General features: G+C 39.8%; 1 protein-coding gene and 1 non-coding gene across 2 annotated transcripts in view; one reads left to right on the top strand and one right to left on the bottom strand.

Annotated features, from left to right (window-relative positions):
* Positions 1-13,429, bottom strand: part of Mia2 (MIA SH3 domain ER export factor 2) — a 69,713-nt gene extending 56,284 nt beyond the window's left edge. The window contains exons 1-4 of the mRNA XM_051195894.1: positions 13,209-13,429; positions 8,419-8,552; positions 5,878-5,964; positions 289-1,540 (exon numbers count right to left, since the gene is read on the bottom strand). Coding sequence (XP_051051851.1) covers positions 289-1,540; positions 5,878-5,964; positions 8,419-8,552; positions 13,209-13,323 — 1,588 coding nt within the window. The 5' untranslated portion in view covers positions 13,324-13,429. The remainder of the gene's footprint in view (positions 1-288; positions 1,541-5,877; positions 5,965-8,418; positions 8,553-13,208) is intronic.
* Positions 2,081-2,206, top strand: LOC127230822 (U6atac minor spliceosomal RNA). Its single transcript, XR_007835222.1, has one exon. It is a non-coding gene; the product is annotated as a U6atac minor spliceosomal RNA (small nuclear RNA).
* Positions 13,430-16,299: the final 2,870 nt, after the last annotated feature.

Raw genomic sequence — 16,299 nt, 5'->3', positions numbered from 1 at the left:
GAAGCAAAGTCTCTCACTGAAGTTGCAACTCAACAGTTCCAGCTAGTCTAGGCAGCCATCTTGCTCCTGTATTCCTCTGCCTCTGCCTTCTGGTGCCAAGTTTACAAGTAGCCACCATGCCTGCACTGCTCTTCCTCTGTCTGGGGAGAAGCCAAATTCCTCCTTGTGCCTATGCAACAGGTGCTTGGTACACTGAACCATCTCCCCAGTGCAAACGTGAAACTTTTCATCCAATAGGTACGTATGAAAAGAAATTAACAAATACATTATAAATCTTCTCATACCAACCTGACAGGCTGTGTCTGTCCTCCAGTATCATGGAATCTTTCATGCTCTCTGCAGCAGAATGTTCAGTGGAAAGTTCTTCAGCTTTGTCATTTTCAACTCTATTATCTTGATCCAGCATCTGTGTCGAAAATGGTAACTCTGTGTCCTCTGGGACACTCTGGAAGCTCCAAGGGTTATGGAAGAATTTCTTCAGATACTGCAAAGAATCAGAATTATCTGTCTTTTCCAGGGCTCTTTCCTCATCTACCTGATCTTCTGTTTCCACAACTGTTACCATTGTCCTTTCTTGTTCCTTTCCAGGGTCAAAGGTATTTGCTATAGGATCTTTGTGGTTATCTACCTCACCATCTTCATGTTTCCCATTGTCTGAAATGCTTTTGTCTTCATCAGCATATGCAAGGCCTAGCATCCCAAAACCAAAGTCAAACCAAGATGGACTGGTAATTGAGCTGTCATTAATGACTGTATCTTCCTTGTTTGCTGACATTTCTCTGCATGGAGCTGGGGTTTCTTCATCAGGTGAAACAGAATTGGGAACGTCTTGTAACGGCTGATTGCTTTCTTTGGACAATACCTCAAGTTCTGTGTCCTCCTCTCCAAAACCTAAAAAGTTTGTAAATCCACTACCAAGCCAGCCAGTGGTTTGGGGTTTGAGGACATTCTCTGACTCAGACACTAGTTCATACTGCTCCTCTGGCACTGGACTGGATTCTGGTGTCCCTGAATCAAACTGTGATTTTGGATCTTGCTCAAGTTCCATTTGGGGTTCACCATTGTTTGATTTCTCTAGGTCATTCTCTTCCACTGTTAATTTTCTACTTTGAAATGAGCTTTCTTGAGTGGGTTCAGTATCTGCTTCAAAAGCCTTCTCTTCAGCTTCTTTTTCTTCTTTCCCCAGTCCAAACAATCCTTGCATTTCAGGAGTACTTAGGGATGGCAAGACACGGTACACATCAGGATTGTAAACCTGCTCTCCACTTCCCGCACTTACAGCTTCCACCCAGTCCTTAGACTCCTTGGAAACCCTGAACTCTTCACGGGCTTCTGATGTTGAAATTTGGTCTTCAAACGAAGTCCCTTCAGAAGCTGCATAAAAGTCCGATTCTAACTGAAAATCACTTTCATACATATTATATTTTTGGTCTTCATCTTCTTCATATGGGTACATATTTCCATCACCATCGCTGTTTAACTCACTATGTTCACTTCCAAATATGTAGCCTTCTCCAAGCAGACAAAGAAAGTCAGATTCCTAAGACAAAAAAAAAAGTCATAAATGTATCTCCTTAAACATTTTAAGATAGCAGATTATTTCACACCTATAAACCCAGTATTTTGGAGGCTAAGTCAGGAGGATTGTAAATTAGAGGCTAGCTAATCTATATAGAAAGACTTGATCTTTGAGTGGAAAGATGGCTCAGCAGTTAAGAACACTTGCTGCCCCCCAAAAAATAAAGCTGGGCAGTGGTGGTGCATGCCTTTATTCCCAGCACTTGGGAGGCAGAGGCAGGCAGATCTGCATGAATTCAAGACCAGCCTAGTCCACAGGTCTACAAGAGCTAGTTCCAGGACAGCCTCCAAAGTCAGAGAGAAACCCTGTCTCAAAAACAAAAAAAATAAAAAAAAAGAGCACTTGTGGCAGCCAGGCAATGATGGTGCATGCTTTTAATCCTGGCACTCAGGAGGCAGAGGCAGGCAGACCTCTGAGTTCCAGGACATCCTGGGGTACACAGTGAGTTCCAGGTTAGCCAGAGCTACAGGGGGAAACCCTGTCTCAAAAAACAAAACAACAGTGTTGTATGAAAGGAGAGAAGGTTAGCACTCCCTTTGACAAGGATGGAAGAGGCCCTTGGGCCTAACAACATGCCTACAGTTAAGGCATTGCCACTTGCTTCGTAGCATCTAACCACTGTTTTTGCAACAAAGACATCTATTCAACTATGTTCATAGCAGCACTATTTGTAATAGCAAGAACCTGGAAGCAACCTAGATGCCCCTCAATTGAAGAATGGTTACTGAAGATGTGGCACATCTACACAATGGAATACTACTCTGAGGAGAAAAAAAATAATGGTATCTTGAAATTTGCAGGCAAGTGGATGGCACTTGAAGAAACCATCCTGAATGAGGTAACCCAGTCACAAAAAGAGGAACACAGTATGTACTCACTCATATATGGATTTTAGGCACAGAGCAAAGGATCACCAGCCTATAATTCACACCACCAGAGGAACTAGGATACAAGGTGTATTCTAAGAGATTCATATAAAGTCCCTCACAGAAGGGGGAAGGGACAAGTCCCCCAGAGCACGGGGGGGGGGGGGCAGCGAATGGAGAGAGAAGTAGGAGAAAATGAGGGGGAGGAAAGGAAAACACATGCGACCAGGAAGATTGAGCCCGGTTTGGAATAGAAGACAGGAGAGAGAGAGAGACAGAGAGAGAGAACATGAAAGAGGGAGCCAATATTGGTTTGAAGATAAAATTGAACACAAAGAAAGGTCTAGAGAACTACAAGACTGACTCCAACTAACAATTTGAGCTTCTGTGGAAAGGCTACCATAAATGCCCTTCCCGGAGAGAGAGATCAACAACTAAATTATCCATGGAGCCCTCAACTAATCTCTGTTGGAAACAGGATCAAACACCCATACATAAACACTGAGTCGAAGTAGAACCCAGATGCTGATGGAGAGGACAAGACCAGGCAGCAGAAACACATACAGACAGCTTACCTGAACAAGGAGGAGCTAAGGAGCCACCAGACTCCTGGGAGCCACCAGATAGCTGGGAAGCCAGCATGGGACTGACTCAGGCCCCCCTGAATATGGGTCTCAGCCAGAAGGACTGAGCAGACTAAGGGACCTCAGACAGTGGAGCCAGAATGTATCCCTGGTGCACAAAAGGACCTTGCTAACACATCCCCCATGGAGGGATAACTGCCTTAATCTAGAGACAGGAGAGAAGCCCTAGTCCCTACTTCACATGACCTGTCAGATCTACATGACCCCAACTGGATGGCATTCCCCTACATATGGAATTGGGGTGGGGGATGGGAGGGAGGGTGGTTAGAGTGCTTGTAAGAGGGCAGAGAGGGTAAAAGGGAGGGAAGGAGGGAGGGAGGGAGAGGGAACTGGGATCGACATGTAAAATAATAAATTAAATAAAAAATGCTTTGATTCCAAAATTTAAGTTCAAGGGCAAGTTACTGGGGAAAAGGATTTCTATTTTTGTTTCCACAGAAAATGAAAAGATGTGGATTCTTTCCAGACTAATGTGGTTTGATCAAGCCAGACCGCCTGAAACAGAGTACCAGGTGATCCTACATTCAAAACAGCTGGACAAAGCAGCCTTACAGACTACAGCCAGGATTTCTGCATCTTCTTAGAATCCCCCATGACAGTGCCCCTTACCAGCAGGAAGTAGTTTGGAAAGAACGACGCCCAAATTCCCAAATATTGTCTATAAATGTTTATTTTCATTTAAATGGACTTGGTTATATAAAATAAATAAATTTTAAAAATCCTTTAAAAAAAGTTTAAGAAATAAAGACACAAATATAGGCTAGTCAAACCCTTTGACAATTAAAAACAAAAACAAAAAAACAAAACAAAACAAACAAAAAAAAAAAAAAAAAAAACAACAGGCTGGAGACATGGCTCAGAGATTAAGAGCATTGACTGTTCTTCCAGAGGACCTCAGTTCAATACCCAGCAACCACATGGTGGCTCACAACTATCTGTAATGAGATCTGGTGTCCTCTTCTGACCTGCAGGGACACATGCAGAGACAGAACACAAAGAAAGAAAGACAGAAAGAAAGAAAGCTTAGCTAGGTTTTCAGGACATACAGCAGGTGGTTCACTCACTGCCTTTAACAACAGTTCTAGGGAATCCAATATCTTCTTCCTGCCTCCCTGGGTACACGAACATGTGGCATACACTCTCACAGACAAATAAATAAGAAGACTGTTTCAAAAATAAAGTAAAAGGATAACCCTGGAGCAAAACCTAAAATCAGGTCCCCTAATCTCAAACACAGGAATCACAAATGACTCCCTGCCAGGCAGTCGTGGCACATACCTTTAATCCCAGCACTGAGGGAAGGAGGGGGCACAGAAGGATCTCTGGGAGTTCAAGGCCAACCTAGTCTACAGAACAAGTTCCAGGAGAGACTCAAAGCTACATAGAAACCTTGTCTTGGAAAACAAAACAAAACAAAACTGACTTCCAAGGATTAATGATATAAACTTAAATGAAAAGTCTTAGAGTATGCTTTATTTGTTACCAAATAATTGAGAGTCATAGATTATTAATGCTTTGAGTATATTCCACAAATAAGTTATGAGAAAGCATATACAAAATCTGGCACCTCCTAAGAGTGTACTAAGTGAATGCATCCATTTGTGCGGTCATTTCAGGGCATGGGTTATATAACCTAGATGTGTTCCCCAAAAAGCACATATAGGAAACTAATTGCAACAGTCAGGAGATAGATCTTCATGGTAAGTGATTAGGCTGTGAGGTCAGTGTGAATGGATAAAAGCTTAACATTACCAGGGGAGCGGGTGCTGCTGAAGGAGAGAATCGACCCCTCAAAGTTGGCCCATGGCAATGACTCTTCCCTCACCATGCACATAAAGCACAGTAATTTTTAAAAAAGTGAAAAATAGATGGTGACACCTTGGAAGAAAGCCTACAAGATTGTGAATACAGAGCAAGAATGTGCTATAGATACCATAAAGAGACAGAAGTGACAAGGCCAAGTATCCGGAAGGAAGTACACAGCTAATCCTTGTGCCAACAATAGATTTTGTGGAAGCAAACAGTCTTATTTCATGATGCCCTTACTCATGGTAAAACCTGGAATCTGAATTAAATTGGCAAGTCAGTGACAGATTTTGATGATCCCTCCAAGGCATCACCCTCTCTGAGGAGTGGATGGGGAATGAGACAGGAAGGGGGGGGTTCGGGGGCATGGGAGGGAAGGAGGGAGAGGGAACTAGGATCGATACGTAAAATAAGATAAATAAATTGGAAAATCAAAATTATATATTTTAAATATCACTCTTTTAGTCCTTTTATTTTTTATATATTTATTTATTGTTATATATTTATATATTTCCTTTTTTACATATCCTTTTCCTTAATTATATATTTGATTTGAAGTATGTTGTGTCTCTGGAGAAATATATACATATATATGTATATATGTATATATATATAATTTCTTTTATTTTATGTTCATTGGTGTGAGGGTGTCAGGTCCCCTGTAACGGACAAGTGTGAGCTGTCATGTCGGTGCTGAGAACTGAACCTGGGTCCTCTGGCCCAGAGCCATGTCTCCAGAATTCACTCTTTAAACCACTGTACTCTATTGTCTGTTAATTGCTCAGAACCCAAAGTCTTTAACTGTCAGCCATCCTATTTTATCTAATTGTATTCACATATCCAAACCATGCCAAGAACAAGATAATGATTATTGCTTACAGTCACTAAATGAGGTATACAACCGATGAACATTTATTCCAAGGAAGCCATTTTTGCCAAGAAATTTTTAATTCAATTAATAGCTGAGAATGAGTTTACTCACTTTAGTTGACATTTCGACTTCCTCAGATATGAACACCTCTTCAATCTGGACTGCATCTCTGGGAAAAAACCCAAAGTCTTTTCCTTTCTATCAAAACAAAGAATAAAGATTATAAAGGAAAAAAGTGATTGAAGCAGTAATAACTATTGAGACTCATTTTGCCCTGTGACTTTGGCTTTGAGTTACATTAAACCACAAAATATTAATTGGCTATTAAATGCTATCTAAAAATCATGAGTGGGGTCTGGGGATACAGTGAAGAGGTAGAATGTTTGCTTAGCATGCATGGGGCCCTGGGTTCATGTTCCAATGTAAACAAACAAACAACAACCAAAAGAACATGACCCAGGCCTTGTTTGTTTGTTTGTTTTGTTATTTGATGGAATAATATTAACTTAAGGGCCTAATTACCTACACTTTAAAATGGCACTGTCACAAGCTCCAGTATGAGAACTGTACTATCTACTCCTGTTCATCTTGTTCTCCTTCTCTCCGTTTTTGGTTTTTTGTTTTGTTTTAAAATTTATGTGTTTTTATTTTATATGTATGGGTATTTTGCCTGTAGTAACTGTGGGATCCAGAAGAGGCCATCAGATCCCCTAGAAGTTATAGACAGTTGTGAGCTGCCATGTGGACACTAGGAAGCAAACCCATGTCCTCTGGAATTGTATGAAGTGGGTGTTAACCCCTGGCCATTGTTCCAGCCCAAGCCTTCCCTTATTTTCTAAGGACCTTCTTTGCCCAGGTTCTGCAGATTTACACTTTTCTATCTGAGATATCGAAAAGTAACGATTCAGGTGACAACTAAGGAATATTGCAGAGGATGTGACAAACTGGGAATTTTCAATGTGTCCCATTCAAGAAATGGATTTAAACTCCTGGAAGCCAGAGATGGATTTCATGAGGTAGTTAAGGTCCATGTGTCCACAAGGGAGGATGCAGTTCCTTATGGCTCCTTTTGGTTTTTCTGGGCTAGCCTGGTGACAGATTCTCTTGGCCAAGTTCAAGCACATGTAGCAATGTCCCCCAAGAGTGAAGTCACCACCCAATCACTCACAATCCTTCTATGCCTGTTAAAGTTTCACAGATGTTTTCTGTCTTCTGATCTCACACCTTCACATGTTCTAGCTCCCCTGTTAGTCTTCATTTATAATACATAGTACTAGCAATATGCATTACACAGTCCATACACTATTGGGAAATATAAGTACAGACTATCCATCTCTACTTCATCTTAGCAAAAAAGCAGAGAAACAATTAGACTAAACATTTAATGTACCAAACCAAAAGCAACTGAGACTTCACACAGAGTTTTATCCATTAAATACCATTTTGTGTAGAATTATTATTTTCATACTTAGTAAACAAACAAAAAAGGTTGTTTTATTTGCCTCTTATAACTTACACTATGTCATTTTCTTAAACCCCCATCAGATTTCAGTGATGCATTCAAATCACAAACTGATTTTTTAAAGCTATTCTAAGCAGTAATGAGTCCTGGAAGCTGTAGAGCAGAAAGCAAATCTGGCCAGTGGCAGAGGTAAGTTACACATGCCCTGGTGTGAAGAGGAAGGTTTCAGATACAGTCTATGCCCTCAGATGGTACGATGTTGTACACCAACAACAGCCACACGGAGGGGATCTGGCATTCAGGCTCATCCTCAACTACGTTGGGAGTTTATGGATAGCCTGGGTTACGAGAAACTGTCTCTTTCAGACAGCGATCATAGAAACTGCATTGGGGAAGAACCTAATACATACACAACATGGGAACTATGTAAGACTATCAGATTGGTCATGTCTGTTGAGCTTGGAAGTAAACTCATCTATCATAGCATGCCGTTATTACAAAACATAATACACATCAGAAATATAAATCTTTTCAACCAAAAACATTAATTATTGTCCTCAGAGATAGTTTAGGCTGCTTTCAGTTTGGCCAAATAAAAGGATCTCTCAGTTATTCTTTTGTTTTCCATGAAATCTTATATACCTTTCTTCCCTAGAGTACCAGACGTTTGCTGACCTCTCCAACACACTTCAGTCCTGTCTGCAGACAGACATACTTTGAAATCTGATCAACTAACTTCTCAGTCCTTCTCAGACTTGGTCACTGACAGCACAGAAAGTCAGTGTGGTTGCCATTATACAAGTCAGTACTCCTAAAGACCTTCTAAGTAAATACAAACGCTAAGCTTAAAACTGCATTTTATGTAAAAATAATTTCAAGGCACCCCTTTAGTCCTTTGTCTCAAGCTGATTTTCCAAACACTTCTTTTACAGAAATTTTACATTTTTTTACAAAATTTTTTGTGATTTTTTTTTTTTTAAGCTCTGGGTGGACCAGGCTGGCCTTGTACCAAGTACCTGGATGCCTGGTTGAGGCATGCATGTGATCATTTTTTGTTTGCTTGCTTGCTTAAATATGATGAGGGTTTAATATTTATACAGCAGTAAGAGTTCCTTTAAAGATTCACATTGAGTATCCTTGTGCAGGTTGTCTATTTATTCTGCATTCAGTTCTTAAAACTAGATACTTACGCTTCCTGCCCACAGATCTTCTCTCTCTCCTGCAAGTTTAACATAAACAGATATCTCTTCGCCCTCAGTGAAGTTCAGGTACCGGCAGTCAGGTCCTGTGTGATCTCTCAGGGCTAAGACTCTGCTGATTAAAGCTATATAGAAACATAAAGAAAAGCACACACTTTAAAATGTTATTGCAGCCAGGCAGTGGTGGCACACGCCTTAAATCCCAGCACTCGGGAGGCAGAGGCAGGCAGATCTTTGTGAGTTCGTGGCCAGCTTGGGCTACAGAGAGAATGCCAGGATAGGCTCCAAAGTTACACAGAGAAACCCTGTCTTGAAAAAAACAAATAAAATAAAATGTTATTGCTTTTCTCATTTACCTGTTTATAGACAAGGTCTTGCTATGCGTCCTACACTGACCTCAAACTTAAAATTTTCCTGCTTCCACTTCTCCTAAGTGCTGAGATTATAGATACATGCCACTAGACTTAACTCTTCCATCCATTTTGCCTTCCTTCAATCTGTCCTTTAAGTTTTGTTTTTTGGTGTTGGTTTTAGAATTTGGTTGATTATTTGTTTTTGGTTTGGGTTTTGGTTTTTGGGTTTTCCAGACAGGGTTTCTTTGTGTAACAGCTCTGGCAGTCCTGGAACCAGCTCTGTAGACCAGGCTGGCCTCAAACTCACAGAGATCCTCCTGCCTCTGTTTCCCAAGTGCTGGGATTAAAGGCATGCACCACCATCATCCAGCTCATCCTTTAAGTTGTGAAATGATAGCTGGTCCTAATAATTTACACTTGCAATCCTAGAACTCATGAAGCTGAGGCAGGAGGATTTCAAGAGTTTAGGATATGTCTTAGTTAGGATTTCTATTGCTGTGAAGAGGTACCATGACCACAGCAACTCTTATAAGAAAAACATTTAATTGGGGTGGCTTACAGTTCAGAGGTTCAGTCCATTATCATCATGGTGGGGGGCATGGTGGCATGCAGGCAGACATGGTGCTGGCTGCATCTTTATCAGAAGGTTAACAGGAAGTGTCTGTGACACTAGGTGGTATCTTAGGCATAAGAAACCTCAAAGTCACCCCCACAATGACACACTCTGCCAATAAGGCCATACCTACTCCAACAAAGTGGAATCTCCTAATAGTGCCACTTTTTATGAGCTTATGAGGGACAATTACATTCAAACTACTACAGGCTAGTTCTGTAATAAGAATAATAACAACAACAATAATAATAAAGTTTGAAAAGATAATTTACTGATATTGGTTATGATCTCAAAAACCAAAGTAAACTTTTCACTACACACAGATTCAAGCCCAGATTTTTTGGCACAGGCTCGCACCTGTGTACATGTAGAGGTCAGGATACAACTTTTGGGAGTCTGTCCTCTCCTTATGTCTTGTGGATCCTGGTTGTCAAACTCAGGTTGTCAGGTGTGGCAGCAAATGCCTTTACCTGCTGATCATCACACAGGCTCTTGCTTCCTTACTGTGTTTTATGTCTTAGAAATATTTATATTTCATTTTATATGTTTGAGCGTTTTGCTTGCATGTATGTCTCTGCACCATATGTGTGTGTCTGGTGCTCACAAAGGCCAGAGAGGGTACTAGATCCACAAGAATGGGATTTATAGGTAGTTGTAAGCGTCCATGAGGGGGCTAAGAACTGAACCCTCATCCTCTGCAAGAGCTGTAAGCACTCTCAGCTACAGATGCATCTCTGAAGCCTATGTTCTTCCCTATTTTAAGCAATCTCTCCTGTTTGCACAAATTCAGGGCTACACTCCAGCTTGCAAAGATGTTGTTCCCAGAGGAGTAGTCACCACTGTTCTTCAAAGTGTAGGACGTTAGCTTTCTTTCTGGTATCTTTACATTCCTAAGCATTATATTTTCATTCTGTTAAATCATCCTCAGTGCACATCTATAAGGTGAACAACCCCATTTCATTCTAACAATTGAGCCCTTAGCTAAGGCTTAAGGGACTAGCTAAGGCTCTGGTTGGCTAGATCTGCCTTGAGATTTTTTTTTTCACTGCAACATCATCTTCCTTATCCTAAGTGTCTATCTTCCCTCAGTCCAGAAAAAAGCACATCTCTCTTCTTGCTTAACTCATACCTTGCTTCCTCTCTGAGTCTGAATTGTAGCATTACCTGCTATCCTTACAATTTTATATCACTATTGTTTCCCCTTGATCTGTTTTGTCATTACTAAATAAAGTAAATATTCCTACAGAGTAAGAAACTGCTGACATTGCGCTTTGTTGCTTTTAAGACACATTGTATTAAAAACATACCCTGGAGACATAGTAGGCCCTCAATAACTCTAAGTATATCACAAATGCTTGATTCAGCCTATCGGTGTCACATAATATCATATAACTATTACGGTACTAATGTGTAAAATTTAAAAGCATACTGATTAAGTCCTTCAACAAGAGTCTAAATAGCCTTATAAATTATTATGAGTTTGAATTTCCATTCTACTCAAAAGATATTAAAGTGCTGATATAATGCTAAGTGGGATTGTCACTATAAAGTACCATGGTTTTCCAAAAGCTTAAGAAAAAAATTGTGCATAAAAATATCACTTGTGAAATTTTTACATTTAAACTAATCATCTTTTGCAAAGTCACTTGTCTGCCAAAGACCTGTACAAGATCAAGCCATTGACATCCCCAAACATATCAGAGATGGACTCACAAGCACCCACTGCTAGTTGAGGAGCTACTGAGTCCATGGCTTCTGAAGGAAGAGAGTCATTTTTTCAGGGGTGTGGCCACTGGAGGGTTGTGCCTGTTCAGATGGATGGCCCCACACTCATGTGGTGGTTCACAACGCTCTGTAACACCAGTTCCAGGGGGTTCCACGCCCTCCTCTGACCTCTGCCAGCATCAGGCATGCAAGTGGTTCGCAGAAATACATACGGACAAAACATTCACACATAAAATGATATGGATAAATTTTTAAGAAGAATTTTCTTTAAAACTTTAAAACAGAGGGACTGGTGGCATAACCCCTTTCATCCCAGCAACTTGGGAGGCAGATCTCTATGAGTTTAAGGCCAACCTGATGTACACAGAGAGTTCCAGGACACCCAGGACTATGTAGAAAAACTGTCTCCAAAAAAAAAAAAAAAAAAAAAAAAAAAAAAAAAAAAAAGAAAGAAAAAATAAAGAAAGGAAAGAAGGAGAGAGTTGTAGTAAACACATTTCAAATGACTTCTGAGAAAGATTACAAAAATTTTTATTTATAAAAATATTACTACCCGAGGTCAGGCGGTAGTGGTACAGGCCTTTAATCCCAGCACTTGGGAGGCAGAGACAGGTGGATCTCTGAGTTTGAGGCCAGACTGGCCTACAGAGTGAGTTCCAGGACAGTCAAGGCTACACAAAGAAACCGTGTCTTGAATAAAAAACATTACCAGGGTTGGAGAGATGGCTGAGAACATGGGAGCACTCTCCTAGAGCATCTGGGTTCAATTCCCAGCACCCAAATTGTGGCTTGTGGCTTGTGGCCATCTATGACTCCAGTCAGTGAATTCAGAACCTTCTCTGGCCTCTGAGGACACCACATACACACCCAGTTCCTTTACATGCATGCACGCAAAACACTAATACACATAGAATAGAGGTAAGTAAACCTTTCGTACATTATCTGTTAGCATTTTTTGTTTGTTTGTTTTATAGGATTACACGTTGTGTTTTAATTTACATTTTGCAAAATTAGAAATAGCTTTCATGTGGGTAAGATAGAACTTATTTTCAACATCTAAGATGAAGATACAATATTTTCTTTTTCTGTTTTTGTTATTCTTTTATTTTAAAATGAAGAACTCATTATGTAGATCAAGCTGGCCTGGGGCTAGAGACCCGCTTGCCTCTGCCTCCTGAGTGCTGGGACTAAAGCTGTGTGCCACCATACTCAGCAGGATAAAATTATTCTGCATCATCATGTGGATAAGGAAAAAATTAAGTTCTTGGAGCTGGAGAGATGATGAGTGGTTAGGAGTACTTACTGCTCTTGCAGAGGACTCAGGTTCAGTTCTCAGCACCACATGGCAGCTCAGAACTATATGTTATCAAGTGCCAGGAATCCCATGCCCTCTTTTGGATTCTGTGAGCACTAGGCACATATGTTGTATAATATATGCATACATACATACATGCAAACCTACCTGTGGGCAAAATACCCATACACAAAATAAAAATTTTAAGTATGAGTTCTTCAACAACAAAGTAGAAATTAATTTCTCATCACAGAAATGTAAGAGAATTTAATACTGTATGTTATAAATCATGTATATCTATATTGGAACATTTAGCATTTTTATATAATAACACAAATGATTAGCACTTGATAAAATATAAACAACTAAATCATGATGTTTGAAATAAAAACAATTTTGGGGGAAACTCATGAGAATCAGCAAGTCCTGATTGTGAAACAGGAACTGAAATGTAGAAATTTCATAAATAGTGAATTATCAAACTGATATCTTCTTAAACAACCCAATTATCTTTTTAAAAAAACAGTAAAAGTTTTAGAATCTGTTTAGCTTTTGATACATGGATTAATACCATTTCTGACATATTTCTATAACAGTCTTATTTTGTCTTCTATGCTAAATTTATAATAACGCTGTCACAAAATGTTTTGCTTCTAGAATTCCTTTTTCATATCAAACTATAGTTTATAATTTAACTATTTCTCAATATTGTTATTGCTGATTTCATCATACAAGTTCACAGTAACATTTAATGTGATTTTAGAACTCAGTGTAAAAAACGAAGAAGAAAACTTACTTTCACATTCCAAGTCACCACACTTTTTGAGGTGTGCCAGCAGCCTCGTACCTTCCAGACACTTGGCCAGAGAAATAACCAAAAGAAGGATTCTTTGAGCACTAATTTCCACCATGATTAAACAAGACACCAGGAATCCTAAACAAGCGTTAAAATGCTTGTTAGGTCGCAGACATGCCAACAAAACAGGAGATACTCTCTTCGGTAGAACATGAGGAAGAGTTTCAGTACTTTTCAGTTCTTCCGCAGCTACATTTTCTCCTCGGTGTACTGGCTCAGTACTGGCTCAGCTTCAGGTATTAACACTCTCTGATCTCAACCTGCAGTGTCAGTTAGCCAGATAATACAGAAGGGCTTAATAATTAATGGAGACTTTTAGTTGGACTAATGTTTTATAAAGGAGCCCATGTGAAACTGACTCACTTAAAGGCACCTTTGCTCAGTGGGACAGGTTTTAAAGCTTCCTTAGAAAGGTAGTTAATCTCTACCATTGTCTTCAGGCAGATCAGTCAAAAAGTACAAACCAAATATTTACTGCATGCAAATTCTAACTTCAAAAGGGAAGGTGTAGAGCTGGAAAGTAAATGGACAATGCAGTGAATAAATGCATTCACCATGAAGGCTGATGACTTGAGTTTAATATTACCTGGGTAGAAGGACAGAACTGATTCCCACAAGTGGTAGTCTGACCTACACACACATACACACACACACACACACACACACACACACACACACACGAGAGAGAGAGCGAGAGAGAGAGAGAGAGAGAGAGAGAGGGAGAGAGACAGACAGAGAGACAGACAGAAAGAGAGATAGAGGAGAGTGTGTAAATAAATAAAGGCATGTAATTTTAAAAATTAAATGCATAATCCCAAATGAATTTACTCCTTTGCAAAAAAAAAAAAAAAAGCTTCAAATATGGAAACTAAATTGGAAACAATTGCTATACATGTGGTTTTATAAAGGAGAAGGTATACAGTTATATAAAAAGCTTTTAATTTATATTAAAAGTATGATTTTGAAATATGATTATCAGAAAAGCTATTCCTTTGGTATTTTTTTAAGAAATCATCAGTGTTACTATGAAGTCATATTTAGAATAACAGTTAAAACATAGTAACTACTTACTATGATGCACATATTGTCTGAAATACCTAGATAATGTGCACAGGTACATGATCTGACTTCATACCAGCTCTCTGGAATAAGGGACATTATCACCCTGATATTTGTATATGAGCCAGACTAAGTCACCTAATGGCAGATAATGAATGAAAATAAATTTAAACATACGTACTGTGAGAAAAACAACACTGTAACTGCTATGTGCTATCATCTGCTGTGGAAAAGCAGACGTGGAGAATTGTTCTACTCATTGAAGATTACACAGGTATTTCTGAAAGTGAATGGAGAAAAAGTGAGAGATGGAGAGTATTGACAATGTTCCCATAGGTGAAAATGTATTCTCCTTCATAGTGTTCACTGGTGAAAACCAGTGAGCATGTGTCCAAGCACTTAGGGGGCAGAGGCAGGAGGATCTCTGTGAGTTCGAGGCCAGCCTGGTCTACAGAGTTAGTTCCAGGACAGGCTCCAAGGCAACACAAAGATACTCCATCTCAAAAAACCAAAAATAGAAGGAAAAAAGAAAAGAAAAGAAATCAAGTCATTGAGTGTTGTTGTTGCTTTAAAAGATCAAAGTCCTATATTGGGAAATTTTGTTTAAGGGACTAGATCTGAAGGTTCCCAGGTCCTAATGCAGCACATTGCACTCTAGTGCCAGAAAGAAACGACACATATCCATCACCCTTGACAAACTAAAGTAAAGGACCTTTGCTCCCAAAGTCCTAAAAGAACAGAAGTACAATTGCCTGCTGGTTTGTTTACCAGTGGAAATCTGCTCTCTCTGAGATAAGGTTTGTACATTTCCAAAAAAAGTTGAACATACACTTGAGGGTCAGTTAACTTTCAACAGAGCATTCTATGGTTACACACACACACACACACATAAAATAATAAAATTTAATTCAAAAGTTCCAAGAAAAGGGGCAGTAAGAGCTTGGTAAAGTTTAAATTTGTCTATTGAATGCATAAAAAGATGTAAGTTGATAGAGAAGAGATTCAGAGATGGGTCTACTGTATGCACCCACTGTGTCTATTTCTGCACTCGGTGACCTCATTCTCTGTTCAGATCATGATTTAAAGATAAAAGAACTTGTAGCTGAGTGGTGGTGTCACACTCCTTTGATCCCAGCACTCAGGAGTAAGACAAGTGATCTCTGTGAGTTCAAGGCCAGCAGCCTGATGATCTGCAGAGTTCCAGGACAGGACAGCCGGGCTACACAGTAAAATCCATCTCTAAGAAAAAAAAATTATTATAAATAATAGCCACATCAACTTACTGGTTACATAACAGCTGATGCAGTGTGTAGATTAATTGTATCTGTATTCATCTACAAAGCCAACACTACAGATGATGTCATGGTAACAAAATGCAGTCATTTTGGAGGTAAGAGAGCCTACCGTACAAAGCTGAAGACTGAATTGTCAAAGTCACACATCACATCCTTCAGATAAAATCTCAGGGTAGCCTTTCCCTCAGAACATAAAAGCATCCTCATGGGTGTTTGAGTCTTTTTGTGTGGTGGTATCATTGCCAACTCTATACAGTATTGCCTCCTTTCTTAGTATCTCAAGTTTCCTAAAGTGAAAACGTTATTTCCTTAAACCATCTGCCTGTCACTCTGGCAACTTACAAGATAGGTTCAGTCAGGAGTGCCTTAGAATACAAAACTGAATAAACCCACGAGGCTTTACCAAGGTCCAGGCATGAGAACAGAGCCTTTGCATAAAGTCCTCATGGTAGGCAGGCTCATAGTAAGAAAAAGGGCCTCAGAGAGTAAAGCTTGTTTGGAGTACATGCAGAGGCCTGATCTCCAATCTTCCAGGTAGGACTTTCTGCCCAACTGCTCTGAGTCCTGTCAGCTGACAGTGTCCAGCAGGCTGTGATGTCAAAGTCTGCCTTCCCTGCAGGGAGTAGCCTTACCCAAGATTACACCTCCTGGGTGTTCTAGTGCATCTGGGAAGTAAA

This window comes from Phodopus roborovskii, unplaced genomic scaffold (assembly GCF_943737965.1).
Source record: "Phodopus roborovskii unplaced genomic scaffold, PHOROB, whole genome shotgun sequence".
Lineage (NCBI taxonomy): Eukaryota > Metazoa > Chordata > Mammalia > Rodentia > Cricetidae > Phodopus > Phodopus roborovskii.
The sequence above is the reverse complement of the archived record's forward strand: the minus strand, read 5'-3'. Positions and strand labels throughout refer to the sequence as shown.